This window comes from Trichechus manatus, unplaced genomic scaffold, assembly GCF_000243295.1.
Source record: "Trichechus manatus latirostris isolate Lorelei unplaced genomic scaffold, TriManLat1.0 scaffold00082, whole genome shotgun sequence".
In the NCBI taxonomy this organism is placed as follows: Eukaryota; Metazoa; Chordata; class Mammalia; order Sirenia; family Trichechidae; genus Trichechus; species Trichechus manatus.
The window spans coordinates 8,573,413-8,600,623 of NW_004444018.1; the positions used below are offsets into that span (position 1 = coordinate 8,573,413).

Here is a 27,211-nt window from a genome sequence, read left to right on the forward strand (position 1 = left end):
ACCTATAACATGTAGATTGAGTCCTGCCTCGTTAACATAACTGCCGCCAATCCTACCTCAACATCATAGAGGTAGGTTTTACAACACATAGGAAAATCACATCAGATGACAAAATGGTAGACAGTCACATAATACTGGGAATCATAGCCCAGCCAAGGTGACACACATTTTGGGGGGACACAATTCAATCCATAACACAGCTGTCTTAGTCATCTAGTGCTGCTATAACAGAAATACCACAAGTGGATGGCTTTAACAAAGAGAAGTTTATTCTCTCACAGTGCAGTAGGCTACAAGTCCAAATTCAGGGCGTCAGCTCCAAGGGAATGCTTTCTCTGTCAGCTCTGGAGGAAGGTCTGTGTCATCAATCTTCCCTTGGTCTGGGAGCATCTCAGTGCAGGAACCTCAGGTCCAAAGGACACGCTCTGCTCCCGGCACTGCCTTCTTGGTGGTATGAGGTTCCTGGGTGTCTCTGCTTGCTTCTCTTTTTTATATCTCAGAAGAGATTGGCTTAAGACACTATCCAGTCTTGTATACCTCATCAGTATAACTGCTGCTAAACCATCTTATTAGATCATAGAGCTTGAATTTACAACACATAAGGAAATCACATCAGATTACAAGATGGTACACAATTATACAATACTGGGAATCATGACCCAGCCAAGTTGACAGATAGTTTTGGGGAAGACAATTCAATCCATGGCAATAGCTTAATCATAATCTCTATTTGTATTTCACACTGGAGCTGGATACATTTTTGGAGTTTTGTATAGTTGTAGTATGCTGCGTAGAAATCTTGACATTTGCTTTTTTGGAACCATAAGCTTGTCTACATATACCAGCAATTATTGTAGCAGGTACTTGCTAGAGAAGGCTGCATGGCAACTTAGTAGATGGCTTCAAGTACATAAATGCTTACTTAGCACATAGCTTGTCCAGCTGACTTCCATACTCCAAAAGGCAGAGTACCTGTTGCCGTTGAGTTGGTTCCTACTCATGGCGACCCCGTGTGTTGTAGAGTAGAGCTGTGCTCATAGGATTTTCTTGGCTGTAATCTTTGCAGATTGAACCATTGTGATTGGTAGGAGTCCCTGGGTGTTGCAAATGGTTAAGCACTCGATTACCAGTTCTATTTCATTGACTGATACTTTTCAAAACTTGGGCACCCGTACTGGTTGCTTCTTAATGCTGCATTCTCTGCATCGCCTTCCAGTTCTCTTGACAGGTAGATGCTTTCCACCCTATCGGAGCCAGACGTGCTTACACTGTATTGCGCCTGAAAATAAGTTATTCACTTGAGTATCACCTAATCCCGAAAACTGCATCTTCCCAAAGACACACAGGAAACCATGAATATACTTACAAGGCTTATCTCGCTGTTCGGAAGCCCAAGAGGTGAAAAATGTGAGTGGTACGTGTATGTACCTGTGGTGGTACAGTACATCAAGGACATGTGCTTAGGCTATATTGCACCCAAAAATAACTTATTCACTTGAATATTACCTAACCCTGAAAACCACCCCTTCCCAACAACACGCAGGAAACAGTAAATATACTCACAAGCCTTATCTCAATGTACAGAAGCCCAAAGAGACAAAAGTTTTACACAATCACTCCTCCAGGATGCAGCACCTCATACAATAATGTCTCAACCCAGAAATGTGACGCTAACGAACTTCTTCTGTTTCATGCAGTTATGAAAAGTCCCCATCCCGATGCCAGCACCTACTATAAAAAAGTAAAAAAGCCTCCCCAGAAACCCCAGAGGCAGAAAAATGTAAAGGTACCTATATGTATCAGTAGGAGTGAAAGGGTTAAATGTACACTTTAAATGGTTAAATGGTGAATTTTATGTTCTATGGCACCTACCTCAATAAAAAAAAAAAAAATTTTAGTGCATGTAAATAATTGGAGTTGAAAATATACTAACGTATTTTTAAGAAAAATATGCCTGGGTTTGCAAGAGTATTTTGGTCTCTGCTATTCTAATAAAATTGATGGGAGTGTGTTTCATCTTCCCATGATTAATGTGCTAAATTAGAGATGGTTCTCCTCCCGTTGACTTCACAACTCTGTCTTCCACTTCCCATCTGTAAATAAAAGAACTGAGCTTTGCCCCAATTTTATGTTAAAGCTATACAGTTAGCCTCAGTCTGTGCTGTTCCATGCAGCAGCCACTAGCCATTTGTGGTTATTGAACACTTGAAATTTGGCTTGTCAGAACTGAGATGTGCTATAAAAACAGGATTTCAAAAACAGCATGTACGCACACACAAAAACGTAAAATATCTCATAATAATTTTTAATTATTGATTACATATTGAAATTACAATTTATATTTATTTATAATATACAGTCATCTGTCTTACAGTATTTTGATGTATATGTTATTAAAGGTGATTTCACCTGTTTCTTTTTTCTTAATGTGGCTCTTAGAAAATTTAAATGTGCTCCTGTGATTTGCATTTGTGGCTCACATTATATTTCTTTTGGACAGCTTTGTCCTAAAAAGTCCTTGTTTTAATATATAACTGTAAATGCTTACAACTAAAATTTACATAATGTCCTAGTTATGAAGATTATGTATTAAACTGTAATTCACTTTCCTGCACTAAAACAAAATTATTAGACAAGTCTTCTGAACAAATAGTTGACACTAGTATTTAAGTAGATTAATATAAATCAAATCAACCTTAATATAGTCAGATTGTAAGTTTTCATTGCTTTGTTTTTTTATGTGAATTTTTATTCCATTTGAGTACATGAGCTTGAGGGAGGTTAGAATTTTGGAACCAGTATGAAGTTCAATTCTGTTTGCTTTACTCTGAACCATTAGTATTAACCCTTCAGAACCTGTTACAGAGTAATGCAACACCCAGCATTTTTAAAGTTAGTTCAGTTGTCCTAAAAGTCTCCTCCTTTAGTTTGTTTACATATCTCTTGATCATATTCTAAGGATTTAGTAGTAAAAAACATCTAATTAATATTCTCTTTAGTTGAGTGGGCCAATGAAGCAAACATTAACAAGAGAAACTTGGAATTACAGTGACCAAGGCTGAACAAATTGATTCATCTACCCATTCAGCACACATTCGCTGAGAGGAAAAGAGAGGATAAGGTGTAAGCAAAACACTTGTCTCTATCTTTTATAATTTTCTTTTCTAGCAGGGTCTAAACGAGGTTCCTGCGTGGTGCAAACAGTTTGCTCTCCGTTGCTAATTAAAAGGGTTGGTGGTTTGGACCTACTAGCAGCATGGTGGAAGAAAGGCCTGGTGATCTGCTTCTGTACAGATTCGAGCCAAGAAAACCCTGTGGAGCAGCTCTACTCTGTAACACATGAGGTCTCCATGGGACAGAATCGGATCTGTGGCAGCAGGGTTTTTTTGCTTTGTTTTAAGTAAAATGCCCTCTCCATGGTTAAGTTCCATGGATTTAGACAGATTTTGAAATACGTGATAAATTCTAAAAGCTGCACAGATTGCCTAGTTCATCCTTGTCAGGCTGATAGGGATGGTTTTAAAGCTAGCTTCCAGGTGCGAAGCTTTCCTCATTGTCCCCTGCCTTCATACAAAGTAGAGAATATAGTGTTTTACATTTACATTAATAATAATGGAAGGAAAAAAAAAAAAGAGAGAGACCAGATAATTCTCTGATCCCTTAGCATACTTAAATTTTACGTTAAAAGCTTTGTTTTTCTGGCATTGAGCATTTCTGTGCCTCAGGAAAATGCCGACCATATGTTTGCTTGGACGCAGTAAGTGTTGGTCTGGAATGATCGGTCACACAGCATGTGAAATTTGAGGCTTCTTTGAATATATGCAAACTCTAGTTAGCTGAAAACAATTAGAAGTCTTCCCTCTATGGCTGCCCAAGAGTTTGAGCAACAACCTATAATTGTCCCAGGCTGAGATTTTGGCCTTCATTCCTAACACGGTTAGGCCAGAAACATATCAAACCCCCCCTCACGCTCTTCTCCATCCCCCAAAAGACCCATTGCCATCGAGTCAGTTCCGACTCTTGGCAGCCCCATGTTTTGCAGACTAGAACTATCTCCATAAGGTTTTCTTGGCTGTAGTCATTACAGAAGCAGATTGCCAGGCCTTTCTTCTGCAGCACTGCTAGGTGGATTCACACTGCCAACCTTTAGGGTAGTAGTCGAGCACAAACCGTTGACACCACGTAGGGATCTTAGAAAGACATCAGAATATATTAATCAACAGCCCAAGATGTGGAAATTGGACATCTTTGTTCTTACGCTTTCCTTTTCTTCACCCTGAACATTTCAGTGTTTTGTTAGCCCAAGAAGTTTTAGATGAACAGACAACACCGTTCCCCTTGACCACATGGTCTAAAGCCAGCAGCCTTTGTGGAAGATCCACCTCAGCAGCCTTGCTCAAGATTACTTCTCCAGAAAAGGGTGCGGAACAACTCGCACTGGTTTTTCCTTCTCATATTTTCTCTAATAGGACAATATATGAGCCTTGGCATGTGTCTAAGAGATGTAGACGGTCATAAGCAACTATATATAATAATAAAGTACTATAACAGTATCCATATAGGCTGTATTCTGTGCCAGGCACTGTTTAAGGAGCATCCCTATAGCAGTCCTTCAAGACAGGTGCTGTTATTATTCTCAGTTTGCAGATGAGGAACCTGAGCCACAGAGAGGTTGAGTGCTTTGCCCAAGACTATACAACCAGTAAGAGGCAAAGCCAGGGTTCAGAGCCAGGCTCTGTGCCTCCAAAGTTTGTGCTGTTAACCGCAATGTCGTGCAAAAGATGAGAATACTTTGATATTTATGTCAAGTTTTGGTTTCAGAAGACTTGATTAGCTGTTTCTAAATCCTGTTTAAAAAGATCCTTTTCTTTCCTCTTCATCCCTACTATAAACTGACCTAAACCTATTAGGGATCTTTGGACATAGGCACAGTGGTTTTATTCCCAGCTGTGATAATCACTTAAATATTTCCAAACATTAACATGATAGCTGTGGGGAGTATGTGGTATATAAATCACAATTGCATCTTTATCTCTTCTAAGTCTTAAGCTTACATATTCTTTTTTTTTTTTAATTTTATTGAACTTTAGATGAAGGTCTACAGAACAACCTAGCTTCTCATTAAGCAGTTAGTACATATATTGTTTCATGACATTGGTTAACAACCCCATGACATGTCAGTTGTCTTCCTTCTGGACCTTGGGTTCCCTATTACCAGCTTTCCTATCCCCTCCTGCCTTCTAGTCCTTGCCCCTGGGCTGGTGTGCCCCTTTAGTCTCATTTTGTCCTATGGGTCTGTCTAATCTTTGGCTAAGAGGTTTACCTCTGGAGTGACTTCATTACTGGGCTAAAAGGGTGTCCAGGGGCCATACTCTCAGGGTTTCTTCAGTCTCTTTCAGGCCAGTAAGTCTGGTCTTTTTTTTTTTGAGTTATAATTTTGTTCTACATTTTTCTCCGGCTCTGTCCGGGACCCTCTATTGTGATCCCTGTCAGAGTCATTGGTGTTAGCCGGGCACCATCTAGCTGTATGGGACTCAGTCTGGTGGAGGCCATAGTAGTTGTTGTCTATTAGTCCTTGGGACTAATCTTTCCCTTGTGTCTTTAGTTTTCTTCATTTTCCCTTGCTCCTGAAGGGGTGAGACCAGTGCAGTATCTTTGATGGCCACTTACAGACTTTTTACGACCCCAGACACTACTCACCAAAGTAGGATGGAGAACATTTTCTTTATAAACTCTGTTATGCCAGTTGAGCTAGATGTTCCCTGAGACTATGGTCCCCACAGCCCTCAGCCCAGTAATTCATTCCCTCAGGGAGTTTGGATTTGTCCATGGAGCTTCCATAGCCTTATCCTAAAAACGTTGTGCTAGCTTCCGCAGTATTGTGTACTGTCTTAGCCTTCACCAAAGTTACCACTTATCTATTGTCTATTTAGTGTTTTTCCACCCCCACCCCTCCCCTCCCTCATAACCATCAAAGATTGTTTCTTTTTGTGTGTAAACCTTTTCATGAGTTTTTATAATAGTGGTCTCATACAATATTTGCCCTTTTGTGATTGACTTATTTCACTCAGCATAATGCTCTCGAGATTCATCCATGTTGTGAGATGCTTCGCAGATTTCATCATTGTTCTTTATCATTGCGTAACACTCCATCGTGTGTATGTACTATAGTTTGTTTATCCATCCATCTGTTGATGGGCATCTAGGTTGTTTCCATCATTTTGCTATCGTGAACAATGCTGCAATGAACATGGGTGTGCATATGTCTATTCATGTGATGGCTCTTATTTCTCTAGAATATATTCCTAGGAGTGGGATTGCTGGATCATATGGTATTTCTGTTTCTAGTTAAGCTTACATATTCTTAACGTAAGGATTCCTGAATCACTGGGTCCGGGTCATCTTCGCCTGCGTGCCCTGTTCACTGTCAGCATCTTTCCTACCAAGCACACGTGCCAGAATGGGACTCAGATTTCTGCCAAGCACTGGAGCGCCATGCTCTGTAAACACAACACAGTGTTAGCATTGATGTTACACTGCGGTTTACGCCGTTTGTGGTCAGCAGGAACCTTCAAGTATTTTTACATGAACTGCTGTTGTACCAAGTGGCCCCCTATCCTGTACTGGTGAGGTTGATTTTTTTTCGACCTCAGTATAGGAATTTCTGTTTATTCCTTTTATGAGTTTTATTATTCAGCCTGTTGGGATAATGTAGATTCTAGGTTCTGACAATGAATATATTAACCATTTCTCTCAGCACTCAAGTTCGATAAACATCTGATATACTGAGAAACAGCCTATCTAGGACCGTGCTAAATACACAGCTGTATGGCCCACCACAATCCACCACATGGCGAGTCGCTGTTTCATCTATAAAAATATCATGAAAAATTATGTCACAGGCCTTGCTGAAATCAAAACACGCCCATCTGTATCAGTTCCCATTTCTATTTGTCTTATAACCCAATCAGAGGCGGGAGGAAGGTTCTCACTACTGGTGCTGCCTATTGATCACTTGCTAAGTGTTTTTTTTTTTTAAATAATTTGTCTTATTTTATTGTTGTTGAGAACTGCTAAGTGTTCTTAATTCATCTGATCAATAATTGATCCACGATTTTTGCTGGGGACTAGTAACAAGCTAATTGACCTTGGAGAGGGATCCCATTCAGTCCCCTTTTGAACATGGATACAGCATCACTCACTCCTTGATATTTGTCCAAACTTGCCAGCAATGAGTTGTGATTGTTTCTGCCACACTGAGATTTAACTTTGAGACCTGGAGGTGTGAATTTCTTTTAAATGCCTACCAACCACTCTTTCATTATCTCTTTTCTAAATGCAAGCTTCAGTTCCACTTTAACAATGCTGTTTTTCCCCACCCTTCCCAACGTGAAGCTCATTGGCCTTAAAAAGAAAATGGAAGCTGAAAAGACTTGCCCAGTTTTGTTTTCTGTTACACCACCTGCTCTGACCAGCTATTCTAGCCCTTTTCTGTCCATCTTCTTCCTGGGAACTGAACTGAAGTTTTATTCTTCCCCCAATCTCAGTTTATTTAAGCTTCCTGACTAATTAGTGTTATTCTGTTGTGTTTGTACAAGGACATGGGTCCTGCCTCTCAGTTTCTCAGTATATAGAAATCTCACCTTAAGGAGTTTGCAAATTGCATTGACCTTTAAAGGACAAATTACAAACTGCTTAAAGGCTATGACAAATTTTAGATTGTGCTCTAATTAGGGAATTTGCCTAGGCACCTAAAGTTACGGCTTAAACCAGCTGCTTATGCAAAGCACTTCATCCCAAGGAGACCGGGAGAATTCCCCTAGAAGTGTCAGTGGAATATGTGAGTGCTGTAATATGACTTTGCTTTTCAAGGGAAGGTACAAGATCAAAGACACTGATACTCCCCTTGACAAGCTCTAAGGCAGGTGGGTAGCTCCCAGGGGCCAGCTGGGACTTAGCCCAAAGCAGGGGCCCGGGAAATGTTTGGGAAAAGTAAATGCACATGGGCTGCATAGGGCCAGGATGTTCTTAAGACAAATGATGAGACATCGTGTGTGATGTATTTAAATGTTGGAGTAACTGTTTTTCCACATCCAGAAGGTCAGGGGAGACAGTTTTAACAGACAGATGAGTAGTTAGCTTGTCTGTCAATTTGTCATACTGTGGTGGGTTGCACGTTGCTGGAAGCTATGCCACAAGTATTTCAAAAACCAGCAGGGTCACCCATGCTGGGTAGATTTCAGCGGAGCTTCCAGACTAAGCCAGACTAGGAAGAAAGGCTTGGCAGTCTACATCTGAAAATTAGCTAATGACAACCCTATGGATCACTACACAGTTTTGTCCAGTATAGTGCTGGAAGATGAGCCCCGTAGATTGGAAGGCACTCACACCACACAATGGCCACAACAGTGGACTCAAACATGCCAACAGTCATGAAGAAGATTCAGGACTGGGCAACATTTTCTTCGGTCATGCATGGGATCGCCATGAGTCAGAGCTGACTGATGACAGCCAGCAACAACATAAGATGATCGAGCCAGTAAATACTAATGCTTGTGATATCCTGAGCACCTTGCTAAGCTCTGGGGACTCAGTAGGGATGTTAATTTTCCCAAAGAATCCAGTGTGATCGGTACAGTTTTTAAAAAACTAATTTATTTATAGATAACTACAAAGGGGATTTAAATTCTAACTGAAAAGACCAGGTTCTTCTGGCTTTATTCAGTGTTACTTTTTTGTGGTTCTGAATGTAGTAACTAGTAATGTATCTCCCATAAACGCCTAACAAGTCTGACTAACTGGGGGAAGAAAAGGGGGAATTCTGTTTTCATGCCATTCACTTTCCTGTTAAATGGGGAACAAGCTCCAAATCGCAGATGGTTAGGCTCTCCAGCCCCTTAGCCAGCACCTCCCTCTCAGAGTTCACCTTCATTGTGACACCATCTAGCCACACTGGGGCCCAGTGACTCTGAAGCTTCTAGCGGTGACATCAGAATCCCAGACAGCAACACCTTAGGGTCAAAGGGCTAGCCAAGTGGGCCGTGGCGACTTGTGTGTATGGTGAGATGTGTGTTCCTGTGGCGTCTTAGGGCGTCACAAATGTGTGCTTCATTTAAACACATCTGCCTCCAAGGTTACGTTGTTCACTGCAGGAGCACCGTTGGCGCCATTTCCTTTTGAACTCGCTGCATTGCCTAGAAGTCGTGCTGGATTCCAGAAACAGGGTAGCCCACCTGACCCAGGTGTTTCTACATAACTGCAGATAAGCACAGCCTCCAAATCTGAGTGTTCAGACCGTGTGACTGCAAGTGAGGTATTGCGCCGGTCTCGGCAGAGTCAAGGCTGTGAGTGTTGGAGGGATGCGGAGATCCCCAGCCCCCAATACTGCAGATGAGGACGTGGACACCAAGCAAGGCAAAGGGACTGTCACCCACACCACAGCAGGGGCAAGGCAAGACTCAGTCGCCCTTCTCTCTGACCAATGCACTTCCCATAATCCCTCCTCACCTGCCAGAAAATTATGTTTCCATGCGACAGAAGCTCCGAGGACACCTATAGATGATCACTGTAAGTCTCATTGAATTCAGAGTCCACGTTTTCCTAGGAACCAACACCTCATGCAAAGATTGTTGAGTTTGCAGCCCCTGCTTTGGAGAGGGTATCAATCATCTTCATACTTCATAGACCAGACAAGTTGCCATTGAGTCGACTCTGACTCATGGCGACCTCGTGCTTGTCAGAAAAGAACTGTGCTCCACAGGGTTTTCAGTGGCTGATTTTCTTTCAAGGTGCCTCTGGATGGACCTGAACTGCCAGCCTTTTGGTTAGCAGCTGAGCATGTTAACCCTTTGCACCACCCAGGGTCTCCTCAGACTTCATACACGGGTCGTTTTCATTTTCTTCCATGTCTTCCAAGACTGAATTCATGCTGTGTTCTCCAAAAGCCTCACTTACTAGGAGAAGAAAAGTCATCTGTGTATTTGGCCCCCTGGCCATGGCACTTAGTCTTTCCTTGGCCTGACGATAAGCTTCATGTCTCCTCCCAAGGCAGCCGGGAGGTCAGCCCCTGCGACAGGCTTCCCGGGAGCTCTGGTTTCTTTTTAACTTCTCATCTTTCATCTTTATCTGAGTGGCTCTCCCTTCAGGTAACTCCAGCAGTGAGTTTCCCTGCCAGCCTCTCCTTGCCTGGCCTGAGGTGACCCCTCCGTCTCCTCCTTGTTTTCTCCTCCCCCTAGACGCCTCCATGAGGTGAGTCCCCACCCGATTCAGAGCCAAGGCCACAGATCTGTAGACATCATGGGGGAGGGCTTGGTCAAGAGCACTGCAGAAAGGATGTTTCTGGGCTGGGCTGATGGCCAGACCACCACTAACTGCCTCACTGAGTCCTGGGCCTGTGACTGTTGCAGCCCCTGGGAAGGAAAACCATGAGGAAGTGCTGCCTCTACCCTCAATTGTATTCAGTGTTCAGAGCAGGACAGGCCCATTTATGCCATCGCCAAAATGCATTGGCCCTGTGGCTGCACTAAAAGGAGCATAACGCCAAGCATATTTGAATTTCTCTCAAGTCCCTCAAGTCCAAACTCCTCACCATTACAGACCTGACCTCGTGGGGTGAGGTGGAAGGAATCCTTCCTTCTCCCGCAATTGAAAACAATGACAGAGTTATGGAAGTTGCTGTCAAGTCGACTCCAACTCGTGGTGACCTCGTGTGTGTCTGAGTAGAACTGTACTGCATAGGATTTTCAGTGGGTTTTTTTGGAAGTAGATCGCCAGGCCTTTCTTCAGAGGCACTTCTGGGTGGACTCGAACATCCAACCTTTTGGTTAGCAGCCGAGTGTGTTAACTGTTTGCACCACTCAGGGACTCCTAGAGGGTGACAGAGGGTCCCAGATATGCCCATGAAAACACACACTGCAAATGGTATTTCTATCTAAATTGAGAGACGAAAGGTGAAAATATTTCAACGTCTTGGAGCAGTCTTCTCATGCTGCAGAACCGGGCAGAGCAAATACCGAGGAGGATTGTGCCACGGCTTCTATCAGCTACATCTTAATCTTTGCTGTGTGATTATGACCTCTGCCCCTCAGACTCTGCCGATCTTTATCTTTCTCTTTACCTTTACCTAGTTATTCGCCTTCTTGAATCTTAGCACCTGGAACGAACCTCACTCCTTTTCTTTTGTTTTTGTCACGGAGTTTGTCTCTCTTTCCCCATAAAGTTATATGAACCTCCTGCTCCCATTTTCAACTTTTCTCCCCTGAGAGCAACTTGCTGAGTTGAGAACAGATGGTACCTTCTGACCCAGTTAACTTTAGCCCAGTGCTGAAAGGGGATTGCGTGACAAAGTCAGGGTGATCACATCATGGGACTGGCCCGAGGGAGAGCATGGCAAGTCGGGATGATCAAGTCAGTGGCTAGTGCCCTCTGGGTCCCAGGAGAAGACAAGGAAATGTCTCCTGCTGCTCGAACGTGGCCTTGGGTCAGGAAGCCTTAGTCTCCAGTCATCGAAGTCAGTCTTCGCTGAGATGGAACAGCTGGTCCTCACCTGAGTGTAATCTGCAGACACCTCTTCTTTATAAGGCAGTTGCTTCTTCATAAAATTGGACTCACAGGTCAACCCTGATTCCAGTGCGGGGCGTTCTATGCAGACAATATTTGGAATATTTTTCTGTTCCATTGAAAGGCCTGTTTAGATTGTATCAAATGACATTTTTTCATCCTTCCTCTCCTTTTTTGTTTAAAAACAAAACAAAAACTGATGAATGGGTAAACAAAATGTGGTATATCCCTACAATAGAATAATACTCAGCCATAAGAAGAAATGAAGTTCTGATGCATGCCACAACATGGATGAACTTGAAAACATTATGCTGAGTGAAATAAGCCAGAGGCAAAAGGATAAATGTATGATTCCACTTATATGAATGATCAGAATAGACAAATCCATAACGAGAGAAAACAGATTAGTGGTTACAAGCGGCTGGGGAAGGACAGGAATGGGGAGTTATTGCTTAATTAAGGGGCACAGATTTCTGTTTGGGCTGATGAAAATGTTTTGGAAATAGATAACGGTGATCATTGTACAATATCATGAATGTAATTAATGTCACAGAATTGTCACTTAAAAATGGTTAAAATGGAAAATTTCATGTTGGATATATTTGCCATAATAAAAAACTTAAATAAAATAAAAGAAGCAAACAAAAACGTGTTGAGCACCCAGCACGTGTTATGATCCCAGGCCTGCGTTGGGAACTGGGGACGGCGCTGAGCAAAGTGGACTAAATGCTCCCCACCCCCACTCCTTGGGCTAGAGTGGGACCCCACCCACCCTGCTCACCTCTGTCTTTTAGCACTTGCAACTCCTGTTACATTTCTAGTGGATCCCTTTGGGTCAGATTAGGTATGGCAGTGAGTAACAGAAACCAGAGTAACAGTGCCTAGAACAAGGTACAGTACACCTCTAGCTCAGGTAGATCAAGTGCCAGCCAAGTGCCCAGGGAGGTCCTTCAGGGACCCGGTGACAACTCTGCTCCACAGAGTCCTCAGGGATCCAGGTGCCTTCCCATCACCGCTGCTTTTCCTGGAGGTAGCGCTTATGGTGCAAGGTGGCAGCTAGGGCTCCAAGAGTCCACCTGTAAACCAGCCAGCAAGTATTTATTGAGCTGTGCCCTTGAGCGTATGCTCTTCACACCTCTTCTCCCACTCTCAGTTGCCACTTGGTTGCTTAGATGGTACAGTTTCTGTTTGGGGTGATGAAAACATTTTGGGAGTAGATAAGGGTGATGGCTGTGCTACATGATGAATGTAATTCATGCCACTGAATTGTACACTTAGAAATGATTAAGTGTAAAATTTTGCCATGTTAGCCATATTTAACCCAACCCAATAGACTGTCTGAAAAAAAGGGAAACCTCCAAATTCCCTGCTAGGTCTCAGATGGAGAGTTTATGTCTGGCCTGAGCCTTCGTACTTCTGCCCTTCTCCTGTAAGCGGTCCTTTCACCAGCAGCCAGAAGGAGCACCAGGTCTGCATCCAGAAGCCTGTTGCGATTATGTTTTACCCAGCCTACTTGACCATGAAACCCTGTGTCCAAGTTGCATCTCTTAATGTGAACTCCCAAAGCTCACTTTGGGAAGTGCCCTTCCAGATGGATCTCATACCTTCCAGTTCTAAAAAGATATCCTAGGAACAAATGGAATAAGCAAAGGCCCCATTGCTATCTTCTGATCTTGTCTTATTTCTGATTGCTTGTCTGCTCTGGTTGGCTAATTCGTTATTTAGAATGAGGCTGCCTGAGCCACCCTGACATTCTGTATGTTTGGTTTCTTTGACCCCTGGCAACACTGTATTTGTGAGTGAAGCCAGGCCCTTCCTCACACCTGTTGTGAGTCCGAGGTTTTGATATCTTTACCTCTACAGGCTTCTGTGTGTGAGCTTGTCCTCTGAGGAGGACACATTCACCTCAGGGGAACCGCCTCTCCACTGTGCTCTCCTGTGCTCATTTGGATATTCCCAGTGCCCCCGGCCCTCCCTGGGGTAGCACACCTCTTTATGCATCTCCCTCCTGACTCGTGGGTGTTGTTCCTGTTCCCAGGGTGATGGGCTGCTGTTTATACCCAAAGGAAGCTTTGCTTCTCACTGTCAGCACCACGGCAGCTGGAGCCACTTTCTCAGCAGGCGGAACACTTGTTCTCCAAATCATATGCCGTTTGACTGAGCTCTTGTAGCAATTCAGAATAATTTTTGGAGGCTTGTATGTTTTTTCTTAATAGTAACTTAATAATAATCAGTTTTGCTTTTTAGGGAATTGTGTCTTTAATAAAAAGTGGTGTGCTTTCTCCACTAATAGCTTCTCAAAGGAGAGAGAGAGAGGAGAGTAGTTTCAAGTGTGGGATACACTAAGGAAATGTTCTACAGGAACTGTGTGCAGCTTCGTGCTGGAGCACCAAGTTTCCATACAGCTTAGCGTTCGTCATCTGCTTAAATCTGTTAAGCTGGTTGGGTTAGAAGAGAAGGAGAGGTTTCTATTGAATGAGAAGAAAAAGTGCTTCCTTTTCACATAGCATTTTCCTAGAGGTGATGTGACCATGGGTATGTCTTGGACAGTCAGACTATTTAGAATGAAGATTAGATGATGGCATGTCTACTGGGAGGCAATGGTGGTTCAGTGGTAGAATCCTCACCTTCCATGAAGGAGACTGAAGTTCAGTTCCCGGCCAATTCACCTCATGCACAGCCACCACTCATCCGTCATTGAAAGCTTGTGTGTTGCTATGATGCTGAACAGGTTTCAGGGGAGCTTCCACACTAAGATGAACCGGGAAGAAAGGCCTGAAAATCAGCCACTGAAAACCTTGGATCACAGCGGGCTGATCTGCAACCGATCATGGGGATGGCACAGGACCAGGCAGCATTTCGTTCCATGGAATCACCATGAGTTGGGGGGCCAACTCAATAGCAGCTAACAACAACAGCATGTCTACTGGGTCTTGTTGTAGCCTTTGGATTTGTGTTTTTCCCAGGGTGGAGACATGCTTGACCGCAGAGTCTTTGGAATGTCAAATGGATCCAGAAATCTGTTAAAGCAGTTCAGTAAAAGTCTCTGGATTGTGTTGATTTTATTTTTTGCTTCTGGCATAGAAGTCCTTCCTAAATGATGCATCAGTTTCCTTGAAAGAGGAGGAATGGTTGCCAAGATGAGGAGAAAACAACCTGAAAAGTGAGCTCACATGCGCTGATGTAATGAGACGGCTCATCTGGGTGAGCTCAGGATATGACCTACATTCCAGATGGCCTGACACCCTGCTCCTTTCCCATTAGGCTAAACCACAGCACTAGTCATGGCCCCCTGCCTTCTGTATCAGACCCTTCCTCCACACAGCTGCCAGGGTGATCTGTTAAATCCACTGTCCAAGATCCCTCAGTGGTGTCCCAGCTGTCTATTGCTGTGTGACAAATCATCCCAAAACTTCATAGCTTAAAGCAACAATTTATGATGGTCTCTTGTCTGTCACACTTCTGTGGGTTCCCTGGGCTCAGCTGGGAAGTTCTTGCTTAGGGTCTCTCATGTGGCTGCAGTGGACTTGGTTGGGGCTGGAGTCATGTGAAGACTTGACTGGGCCACATGTCCAAGATGGCGCACTCAGCTGGCCTTTTATAGCTGCTGTCAGCTCAGCTGTAATTATTGGTAGGAGCCCTGGACAGGATGTCTTCTGTAGCTTGGGCTTCTCACAGCATGGTATCTTGGTTCCAAGAGGGAGTCACCAAGAAAGTGTGTTCCAAGAAACCCGAGCGGAAGTTCCAGAACATCACTTCTGTTGATGAGACTCCATCTGTTGATGGGGATGTAGCAAGGCCACATTACAGAAGAGCATATGGAATGGAAAACATTTGTTATGGATTGAATTGTGTCCTCCACAAAAATATGTTCAAGTCCTAAGCCCTGGTACCTATGAACGTGACCTTGTTTGGAAATAGCGTCTTTGAAGATGTTATCAATTAAGTAAACATGAGGGCATGCTGGATTAGCATGGGCCCTAATCCCATCCGAGTGCTGTCCTTATGAAAAAGGAGAGAGACACAGAGAAAAGATGGCCATGTGACAATGGAAGCAGAGATTAGAGTGAGCTGCAAGCCAAGGAACACCAAGACTTGCTGGGAGCCACCAGAAGCTGGAAGAGAGGCAAGGAACAGATTCTCACTAGAGTCTCTGAAGGAACCAGCTCTGCTGACGGCTTGATTTTGGACAGCTGGTCTCTAGAACTGTGAGGACCCTTTAAAGGACCCTTGGGGGTCCCAGGGGCTGAGAGGCCCAGCCAAATTTCTGCTATGTTAAGCCATCCAATTTGTGGCACTTTGTTAGGGCAGCCCTAGGAAATGAATGCAATATTGTTGAGGCTGTTCTTGCAAAATGCGAGTCTGCTTTTCATCACCTCCCAATAGGCTACGAGGAGCCCTGGTGGTGCTGTGGTTAAGCACTCAGCTGCAAACTGAAAGGTCAGCGGTTCGAACCCACCAGCTGCTCCATGGGAGAAAGATGTGACATTCTGCTTCAATAAAGATTTACCACCTTGGAAACCCTGTAGGGCTGTTCTGCCTTGTCCTATAGGGTTATTGTGAGTCATATCTAACTCCATGACAATGGGTTTGTTGTTTTTTTTTTATCCTACAGGCTACAGTATCAACATCTAAGCAAAGCCACAAGGTCATTTTCATTGGGTCAAATTGACTATTCCTGCATCCAAAATGAAAATAACCTTTGTTGAGTCCCAATGCGGAGAAAAATATAGTGACTGAATACTTAGATTACAAACGTGTTGGGTAGAAAAGTGCCAAGGAGAAATTTGGTGCTGCTTTTCTCCCACTGAAATATTACCCTCTTGCTTCTTTGAGAAACACAAAGCTGAGACAACTTGTGATTTTCATCCTTTACGTGTACTTGATGTCTTTAGGGAAAACCCACCATGTGCTGACACGCACGGCCTCGCTTCGTGTTCTGTCACCCCCTTACAGATGGGGAAACTGAGGCTCGGAGAGATACCTGGCTTTCCCAAGGGCTTCCAGCCAGTTAGGGCAGAGTTGGGGCTGGGTTGCTCCACTGTGCAGTGCTGTGTGCTGAGTGCCCTGCTGTGCCAGGCCTCTGCTGGGTGTGGAGGCGCAGACGTGCGTGGAACGCGGCCCCCACCTTCCCCTAGCTGTAGACATCTCGTTCTGTTTGGTCTGGGCAGCAGGAAAGCAGTGTGCGCCTCATAGCAGCTCTGCCCCGTTGCTTTCCCAGGAGGCTGCGGGGCCCTTGAACTGTCCCTTGCCCTGCCCCGGTGGCTGCAGTTGGCGGCCCATGGGGCCGAGAGGCCAGCCAAGGCCCTTCCCGGGGGCAATTAGTTCTGTGAAGCCCCCACTTATGCCTCTGGAGACACCCCCTCCTGACCAGTATGAGCTCTCTCTAGAGTCTAAGGCAGTATCACCAAAAGAGACCTGGCCCCCATGAGGTGTGGGTGTGGCTATCCTGATGCCTCTCCTGCCACCCCTCTTCTCTAGAAGCACTATAGCAGGCTGTTTCATGCCTCCCTGCCTCTGCGCCCCTCTCTGTCCCTCCAAGTGTGCCCACACCTTCTTCAATTCCCTACGGTCAACCAGAAACAGCCATAACCAGTGTAGACCCAGCCCCAGGTGCTTCCACCTGTAAACCTTACTTAACTGGTATTTTCCAGACCCATATTCTCTTGAGACTTCAGCATAGTAAAGCCAAGAACCCTTGCAGCTATTATAAATAAAACAAAGGACACATGGCCCAATCACAGACTTGCCCCTGCTACAGAAGGACCCACCATGGCTTAAATGACAACTTTCCAGGGCCTATCCCTTTTTTCCCAATAAACTTCCTTAGAGCTTCTTATAAAAGAGTTTGTCTTTCTCCAGTTGAAGCCCTTGACATCTCCTCTTGAGTGCCAGACTTCCTTGCTGCAGCAATCTGGTTTATTCCGAAATAAAATCTTTCTTCGGTTTTTTTTATAACTTGACTCCAGAATCTGTCATTTAACACTACTCACACACAGGCTTCGGGGCTCAGCCCAGGTCATCTCCGGCAGGGTCTCCTGACACCCCTCAGCCCCAAAGCGGCCAGGTCGCATTATAGTGTGAAGTGCTTGTCTCTCCCACTAGTCTACAAGCCCTTTGGGGCCCTTCCCCTGTTGTAAATGTGAGTTACTATTAGATGTTAACTCATCCTTGAAAAATCATTTCTGTCCCCTCACCTCCTACCTAAGACCTGTGATTCTAATATTATAGCAGAATTCACACCCTATTAGTCTCTCGGTGCAGCTCTGGTCGAGAAAAATAGATTGCCCATAAACAAGCACTAAAATTGGGCCAGTGATTTGATATATGAATTCAAAAGTAAAAATTAGTTTGCATTCATTAGAAATCTTATTGCAAAGACTTGAGAGGAGAGATGGAAGTTATCAGCTGTTAGATTTAAGCCAGATTTGCTTCCAGCATTAGTTTGGGGGAATTTATAACAATATTAAAACCAAAAACCAGTTGACACTGAGTTGACTCTCGCTGAAGGCAACCCCCATGTGTATCAGAGTAGAACTGTACTCCGTAGGGTTTTCAGTGGTTGATTTTTCAGATGAAGATCACCAGGCCTTTCTTCTGAGGCACCTCTTGGTGGACTTGAACCACCAACCTTTCAGTGAGCAGCTGGGAGCGTTAACTGTAGTACCTAGCAACTCCATAACAATAATAGTTACCGTAAATAATTTTAACTGTCATATGTGCTGGGTAAATACATACTTAAAAATCAAAGATAAAAACTATATGCTATTTTAGTTACTTTTTAAAAAAATCTGCACCTATCTCGGGTGGTAGCCTATTCTCATATAGTGCCCTCTGGTTCAAGATCAACAATGAAAATGCTAAACGCTTGGTTTGGTTCCAACCCGTGAGGCACAAATCATGTCCAACAAATTACACTTTCCAAATTACACTTTCCTCCCTTCTGAATGCAACATCCTCTCAGAAGCTGAATGCCCGTACCATCTTTCCCCCAAGCAAATAAGACTCCCACAAATAAATAGATTTGAAAGTAAAACCTGGCTGGATTAAAAAAAGTTCAAGTTTGTTTTTAATCCACTACAAAATATATTACCAGTTGCTGTTGAGTCAATTCTGACTCATGGTGACCCCAGGTGTGTCAGAGTAGAACTGAGTAGAACTGTGCTCCCTAGGGTTTTTCGTGGCTGATTCTTTTGAAATAGATCACCAGGCTTTCTTCCAGGATACCTCTGGGTGGGCTGCAGCCACCGTCTTCTGGTTAGTTGCAGAGCGCTTAACTGTTTCAGTCACCCAGGGGCTCCAATTATTAGTATTGTTGTTGTTGATAGGTGCCACTGAGTTGATTTTGACTCATAGTGACCCCATGTGACAGAGTAGAACTTCCCCATGGGTTTTGTAGACTGTAATCTTTACAGGAAGGAGCTCTGGTGGCACAGCGGTTAAAGCGTGGGCTGCTAACCAAATGGTCGACGGTTTGAATCCACCAGCTGCACCACAGAAGAAAGATGTGACAGTCTGCTTCCGTAAAGATTACAGCCTTGGAAGCCCTATGAGGCAGTTCTGCTCTGTCCTATAGGATCTCTATGAGTCAGAATCAACTCAACAGCAACAGAACTTTTTTTGTTGTTGTTGTTTTAATTTTTACAGGAGCAGATCACCAGGTGGTGATTTCTCCCATGGATTTGAACCGCCAACCTTTCAGTTAACAGCCCAGCACTTAACCATTGTGCCACCATGCCTGCATGCGTATGTGTGCTCACAGAGCTTACTTATTATTGCACAGCATCTCAGAGCATGTCAAAGTGATGGTGTTAATTAAAACATTTCATGAATTTTCAATAGGAGAAGGCAACATTACCCAAACTTAGGTAACCATAAACCCCCTCCCTCTGTCTTCCTCTTACAGAAGACTTTCCTAGAATTATATGCTAATCTTCTCTGTCACTTCACAGGCAGGGTGATTTGTACATCACAGAAAATGATCACAAGATCCACACAGCCATGTGGCTCAGTGAATTGAGCTTTGGAGGCAAATATACTTCCGTTTGGATTTATTTCTCAATTATGGAGAATGATTTGGTGTGGTTTTTAAAATCTCTCTGAGACTTTGGTGTTCTTATTGATAGAGGAGAGGACAAGGATGTGTATCTCATAGAGTTGTGATTATTAATAAGGTAACGTGTCTAAGGAGCCTGGCATATAATCCTGGTCATGGTTCATTTAGTAACTACAAGGGTACCAATCAAATTAGAGACTAGTGGTAAGTCAGACAATGAAATTAGATGGAATGTTGTTCTTAATAAAGCTTTGTTTCTTTTAACCAAGAGTCTCCTCTTTTTAACAAAATTTGTTATTAATTATGTAATTTAAAAAAATTCATTATGTTAATTATTTTTAAATAATTCATTAAGAATTATGTAATTTTAATTAATTGTTTTTAATGCCATCTTTTAGTATAAAGCTCCTTTAACACAAGGGTTATGTCTCATCATCATTATGTGTGCCTAACAACTGTTGTCATTACTGGGTGTTGTCGAGTTGATTCTGACTCATATCGACCCCATGTGACAGAGAACTGCCTCATAGGGTTTTCTAGGCTGTTATCTTTATGGGAGCAGATTGCCAGGTCTTTCTCCTGTGGAGCTACTGGGTGAGTTCAAACAGCCAGCCTTTTGGGTGACAGCTGAGCACTTAACTGTTGCACCCCCAGGGCTTCTAGCCTGGCCATATCATAGTATACAGAAATTCTTCGTATACCGCGAATTTCTGCTTGCCAATAAAGAAGCTACATTTCCCCCTCCCATGGAACAGCTGAACTGTAGCTGCAGCCATCTGTATCCATGTTAATTACTGACTAGCTTCAGTGTGTTTACAAGAGGCAGGGAGCGCTGAAGAGAGAGCAATGCCCAAGTGGGTGGTGGTGGTGGTGCGGCTTCTTTCTGCATTTACTTTCCTCCCCGGGTCTGAGCTCACCCTCCAAGCTGTGTCATTTTGTTACTCTGGGGGCCCACGATATAGAAGCGCTTGCCAAAAATAAGCACATAAATGAATTCAGTTATTATTGTTGTTGGGTGGTGGGGTTTGGCGGAGAGGAATTCAGAATCCAGCATGCAAAGTAGAGCAAACAGTTAAGCACTCCAGTCCTTGCCGAAATGTTGGCAGTTTGAACCCATCCAGAAGAAAGGCCTGGTGATCTGCTTCTGTAAAGATTACAGCAAAGAAAATCCAATGGAGCAGCTCTACTCTCTGTAGAATCAACTCAATGGCAAGGGTTTTGGGTTTGGTTTTTACTCCAGTATGATCTTTTGTTAACTGCTAACATCTTCAAAGATGCTACTTCCAAACAGGGTCATATTCACAGGTACCAGAGTTGAGAACTTTAGCTTATCTTGTTGAGACATTTAAATCCATAACAGAGGAAGAGCCCATTTCTTCACTCCCCAGAGAAATTGGAAATGGTTGCAATAAAGTGGCAACCTAGATCCCGCAGCTCTTTAAGGTAGTGAGTTTATAGGCATTGGTGCGAGCATTCCAGGGTGATTTTGTATTTGTTTCTCTGCTTTGCCGCGGCAGGGGGGAAACAGGGTATTAATAACTGTCATGCAAAAAATGTGACACTGCTCTAAAAATAATCCTTCACTATTTGTTTTTTCTTTGCTGGTCTCCCACTGCTGAAGTACCTGAGTAACATTTCAGAGTATCCATTCTTTAACATCAAAATATTATCCTTAATTTGATTTTTCTCTCCCCTTTTTGCCTTCATGTGAGGAGACTAAAGCTAGCTAAAAATAACTGCGATAATTCTATACATAGCCATTCTCCAGTAGGTGCCGTGGAATGTACAGATTCTGGGATGGGCGGGCGGGCTCTTCCTTGGGTACGAGGGAAGAGGGGAGGGTGCCGGCATCGTCACGGAAGGGTCTTTCCGTGTGTGCCGCCTATTTGCAGGGTAGCCTGCTTACCTTTTGAGATCTCACTTGCTTATGTATTCACCTTATTATTTTGTGTCAATTTCTGTTATTATCCTATTTTAGAAATGGGAAGAAGCTCTGGTTACATGCTGTGTCATTTAGGATGCTTTCTTCCAAAAGAAATAGAAAATCCAAATCAAACTGGCTTTAGCTGTTGTCTTACTCAGGGTTCTCTAGAGAAACAGAACTAGTTACAAACAAAACAAAACAAATATATAGATAGATAGGGATTTACTTCAAGGAAACGGCTCACACGATTGTGGGGGTCGGCAAGTCCAGGATCTATAGGTCAGGCAATAGGCTGAAGACTTCTTGTGTCCCCAAATCCACAAGTTAGTCAGTGAGAAGAGTGACGAGTAAGAGTGTTCTGCCAAAATGTCTGTTTATAGTCTGGGGACAAAACACAGCCTAGGGAAACTCCCTCTGTGCTCTTAAGGCTTTCAGCTGATTGACTGAGGCCCATCCACATTATGGAAGGTAATCCACTTTACCCGTTGACGTTGAGTCGATTCTGACTCATAGTAACCCTATAGGACAGAGTAGAACTGCCCTATAGGGTTTCCAAGGCTGTAATCTTTACGGAAGCTGACTGCCACATCTTTCTCTGGTGGACCAGCTAGTGGGTTCGAACCACCAACCTTTAGGTTAGCAGCCCAGCTCTTAACCACTTCGACACCAAGGCTCTTTTAATCCACTTTACTTGAGGCCAATGTATTTAATCACATGCAACTACTTCCTAACAGCAACTAGACTAGTGCTTGACTAAACAACTGGGCACCATAGCCTAGCCAAGTTGACATATAAAATTAACCATCACAGTTGTAAAGGGAATTTTTTGGCTTATGTTATTTAAAAATCCACCATTAGATGGTTTCAGGTGAGGTTGATCCAGCCACTCCATTGTGTTACCACAGAGCTGGTTTCTTTCTGTCTACCCACTCTACCTCTGTAGTGGTTGGCTTCTCCTAAGACTGTCTCCCCTCATGATCCCAAGATGACTGCCAGCAGCTTCCAGGTTATATAATTCCATGTTCAGATCCAGAAGGGAAAAAGAGTATCAGGAAAAGGCTTTGTGTCTGCATTCACCACAAAATCTTGATATTCACTCTGAAAGGTGTGAACTTAGGTCTGTCACTGGAGCAAGGAGAATACAGTACATTGATAGGCTTAGCACAGGTCACATGGTCCATGTCTATAGTTGGGGGTGGAGTCAGCTTCCCCAGAAGCACAAGGATCCCCAGGGATAGATATTGTTGGGAAGCAAGTGGCAGGGAAGTGGCTGCTGGAAAAGTGAAGCAAATGTCTGGTACACAGGGCTTACCTGGTCTCTGAATTGTGGACAAAAAAATATGAAGCTTTTTCTATTCTGGGTGTTTGGTACTAGAAATATGTCATTGAAGGTAGGGCCCTATATATTTTTCTACCTAAGCCCTGGTCTCCATTTCTTCTCTTCCTAGCTTTAAGACTAGACAGAGGGAAAGAGCTGATGGCGGTGGGGTCAGATGAAGGAGCACTCGAATTCAGAATGGGAGGGAGGGGACAGAAATGCAGACATTAAGACCCATTTCACAAAATATAATTGAAGACAAGAATTTTTATTCCTATGTCATTATTTGTTAGGAAATGGGCTTAAGAAAACAGATATGAGAAGAAGCATCCCTGCTTAGTCTGTTCATTTCTCACAACTGGAACTCCTGTTCGCAATTCCATTGTCCCTCAAGGCCACACTCACACTCCAACCCTATTTTTTTTAGAGAACAATAAAGAATCTCTAAACGACCACTGACCTTCTGCTTTCTCCCTTCAGCGGACAGTTTGCAGTCGTGAAGAAATGTCGGGAGAAAAGCACCGGTCTCCAGTACGCCGCCAAATTTATCAAGAAAAGGAGGACAAAATCCAGCCGGCGGGGCGTGAGCCGCGAGGACATTGAGCGGGAGGTCAGCATCCTGAAGGAGATCCAGCACCCCAACGTCATCACCCTGCATGAGGTCTACGAGAACAAGACAGACGTCATTCTGATTTTAGAACTGTAAGTGCTGGCTGTGACAGGCAGAGGCCATGGGTGGGGATGCTTCCTTCCAGCTGGACAGCAGGATGGGAGCCCTGGAGCCTGGTGGGGAAGTGATTTTGCTCAGCAGGGTTTGAGCAAGAGTGTACCGAATGCCCTGAGACTTACCTGCAGTGCATTAAGTTCTAAAGAGCACCTTCCATGAGTGTGGTGCCACCTGATTTGCAAGAGTGTCCCCAAATCTTCAGCTTCATCACTATCTTGGTTTCATCTTTGTTATGAGTTCTCTTTTTCTGAGTGTTATGTTAATCTTTAAACACGTGTGCTTCTTTCCTCTCTCTATTTCTCTGACTTACCTCTGCTTTTCTACTTGTCTCCCTCTGGTCTCTCTCTCTCTCTTTCATTGTTGTTTTTATCTGCTGTCCAGTCAGCCTCTGACTCATGGTGACTATGCACAGCTGAGTGAAACACTGCTTGGTCCCGTGTCATCCCCGTGATCGGATGCAGACCAGAGCTTTGTAATTCATAGAGTTGTCATAGGCTGATGTTTGAAAGTAGATCTTCCTTGTCCGTCTTAGTCTGGAAGCTCCTCTGAAGCCTGTTCATCATCATAGTTAACACACAGTCCACCAGTGACCGATGGGTAGTGACTGTACATGAGGTGCATTGGCTGAGAAAGAACCCAGGTCTCCTTCATGGAAGGCGAAAATTCTACCACTGAACCACCACTGCCTCAGCCTCTCTTCCTGCTCTCCCTGCTGGCCTCCTCCTTCTATCTTATACACATACACCCCATTTTTTACTGTTGGAACTGTCACGACTAATTATATGAATGGATAAAATGGAACCAGAGTCACTCAGATATGATTGATTATAGGACTTGCTTTTACAATAATTTACTCTTTTTCTCTGCAAGCTCTGCTCGTGTGATGCTGTTGTGGGAAACTGATCATAGCTAGTTGCTGTGTTGTTTCCTGTCTGCATCCCCTGTCTCTCCCCGCTCCCCTGGCCCCACGCCTGAAGGTACTCCACAGGACACCCACTCTGTGTGACCCCAGTCCAGCAGCTCAAGCAAGGCAGTATTTCTCATCACCCCAAATGGAAACTCAGTACCCATTAAACAATAACTTCTCATTTGTATTTGCCTGTTCTACGTATTTCATATAAGTGGGACCATACATTGTTTGTCCTTTTATGTATGACTTATTCACTCGGCATAATGTGTTCAAGATTTGTTCAAGGGATTTCACGTAGTAGAACTTCATTTCTCTTTATGGCAAATAATATTCCATTGTATGTATGTACCATATTTTATCTATTCCTTTGTTGATTGGCACTTGATTTGTTTCCACCTTTTGGCTATTGTGAATAATGTTACAATGAACATTGGGCTAGAAATATCTGTTAGAGTCTCTGCTTTTAATTCTTTTGAGTATATACCTAGGAGTGGAATTGCTGGGTCATATGATAATTCTGTTTCACTTTATATATAGTACACAACTTTTTTTTTTTAAGCGTACCATTATTTTGTGTGTGTGTGTGTGTGTGTGAGAGTGTGTGTGTGTTTTAAGTGAAAGTTTACAAAACAAATTAGTTTCCCATTCAATAGTTTATACGCAAAGTGTTTCCTGGCATTGATTGCAATCCCTGCAATGTGTCAGCAATCCCCCCACTTCCGCCCTGAGATCCCCGTTTCCATTCGTCTGGTTTTCCTGCCCCTTCCTGCCTTCTCATCTTTGCTTTTGCGCAAATGTTGCCCTTTTGGTTTTATATAGTTGTTTATTCTAAGGAGCACTTGTCTCATAGGGGTTATTGTTTATTTTGTGGACCTGTCTATTATTTGGCTGAAAGATGATCTCTGGGAGTGGCCTCAGTTCCAAGTTAGAAGGGTGACTGAGGGCCATAATCTCGGGGGTTCCTCTAGTCTCTATCAGACAAGTAAATCTGGTCAGTACACAACTTTTTTTTTTTTAAATTGTTGTAGTTAAATGAAGTTTACATTTCAAGTTAGTCTCCCATACAAAATTTTGTACATAAATTGTTATGTGACCCTAATTGCTCACCCCATTCTGCGATAGCACACTCCTCCTTTCTGTCCCTGATTCCCCATGTCCATTCAACCAGCTCCTAACCCTCTCTGCCTTCCCATCTCACCTCTGGACAGAAGGTGCAGCTTTGGTCTCTTGTATCTACTTGACTAAGAGGCACACTCTTCACGAGTATCACTTTATGTCCCACAGTCCAGTCTAATCCCTGTCTAAAGAGTTGGCTTTGGAAATGGTTTTAGTTCTGGGCTGATAGAGAGTCCAGGGGCCATGCTTTCCAGGGTACCTCCAGTCTCAGTCAGACCATTAAGTCTGGTCGTTTTGCTAGAATTTGAGTTCTGCACCCCATCTTTCTGCTGCTCCATCAGGGACTGTCTATTGTGTTCCCTGTCAGGGTAGTCATTGGTGGTAGCCGGGCACCATCTAGTTCTTCTGGTCTCAGGCTGATAAAGTCTCTGGTTTATGTGACCCTTTCTGTCTCTTGGGCTAATACTTCCATTGTGTCTTTGATGTTCTTCGTTCTCCTTTACTCTAGGTGGTTGGGACCGAGTGATGCATCTTAGATGGCTGCTTGCAAGCTTTTAAGACCCCAGACACCACTCATCAAAGTAGGATGCAGAACATTTTCTTAATAAGTTTTGTTATGCCAGTTGACCTAGATGTCCCCTGAAAGAATGGTCCCCAGATCCCTACCCCTGCTATTCTGTCTCCTCAAAGTATTTGACTGTATTCAGGAAACTTCTTCTCTTTGGTTTAGTCCAGTTGTACTGACTTCCCCTGTAGTGTGTGCTGTCCTTCCCTTTGCCTAAGATGATTCTTATCTGCTATCTAGTCAATGAATAACCCTTGCCCTCCCTCCCCACCCCTGTAACCATCAAAGAATATTTTCTTCTGTGTTTAAACCTTTTCTAGGGTTCTTATAATAGTGGTCTTATACAGTATTTGTCCTTCTGTGACTGACTAAATTCACTCAGCGTAATAAGTTCCAGCTTCCACCATGTTATACGATGTTTCACAGCTTCATCGTTGTTATCGTTGGGTAATATTCCATCGGGTGGATATACCATAATTTGTTTATCCATTCATCTGTTGATGGGCACCTAGGTTTCAGTACACAACTTTTTGCAGCTGGTTTCTTTCACTCAACATAATGCTTTTGAGATTCATCTAAGTCGTTGCATGTATGAGTAGCTTGTTCTTTTTTATTGCTGAGTAGTATTCCATTATATGATGTTTATTTAACATTCACCCATTGAAGAACAGTTGAGTTGTTTCCAGTATTTGGCAATCATGAACAAAGCTGCTATAAACATTCCTATACAGGCTTTTGTGTGAATATACGTTTTTCTCTCTCTTTCATAAGTACCTCGGAGTGTGATGCTGGGTTGTGTGCTAAGTGTGTGTTTAACTATAAGAAACTGCTGAACTGTTTTCTCAAGTGCTGGTACCAGTTTACATTCCCACCAGCAGTGTATGACAGTTCTGGTTGCTCCACCAGCTCTTTATATTGGCAGTATATTTTTATTTTCACCATTCTTTTTTTTTTTTTTTAATTCTGAGCAATGTTTATTTTTGAAAAGAACAGTTTTTATCTTGACAGAAGTTTTGAATTAAACACTTTCCCTTGC

General features: G+C 43.5%; 1 protein-coding gene across 1 annotated transcript in view; it reads left to right on the forward strand.

The window, feature by feature from the left end:
* The window catches only part of DAPK1 (death associated protein kinase 1), a 246,519-nt gene that overhangs the window by 99,791 nt on the left and 119,517 nt on the right, over positions 1-27,211 (forward strand). Inside the window, exon 3 of the mRNA XM_023735844.1 lies at positions 23,338-23,559. Coding sequence (XP_023591612.1) covers positions 23,338-23,559 — 222 coding nt within the window. The remainder of the gene's footprint in view (positions 1-23,337; positions 23,560-27,211) is intronic.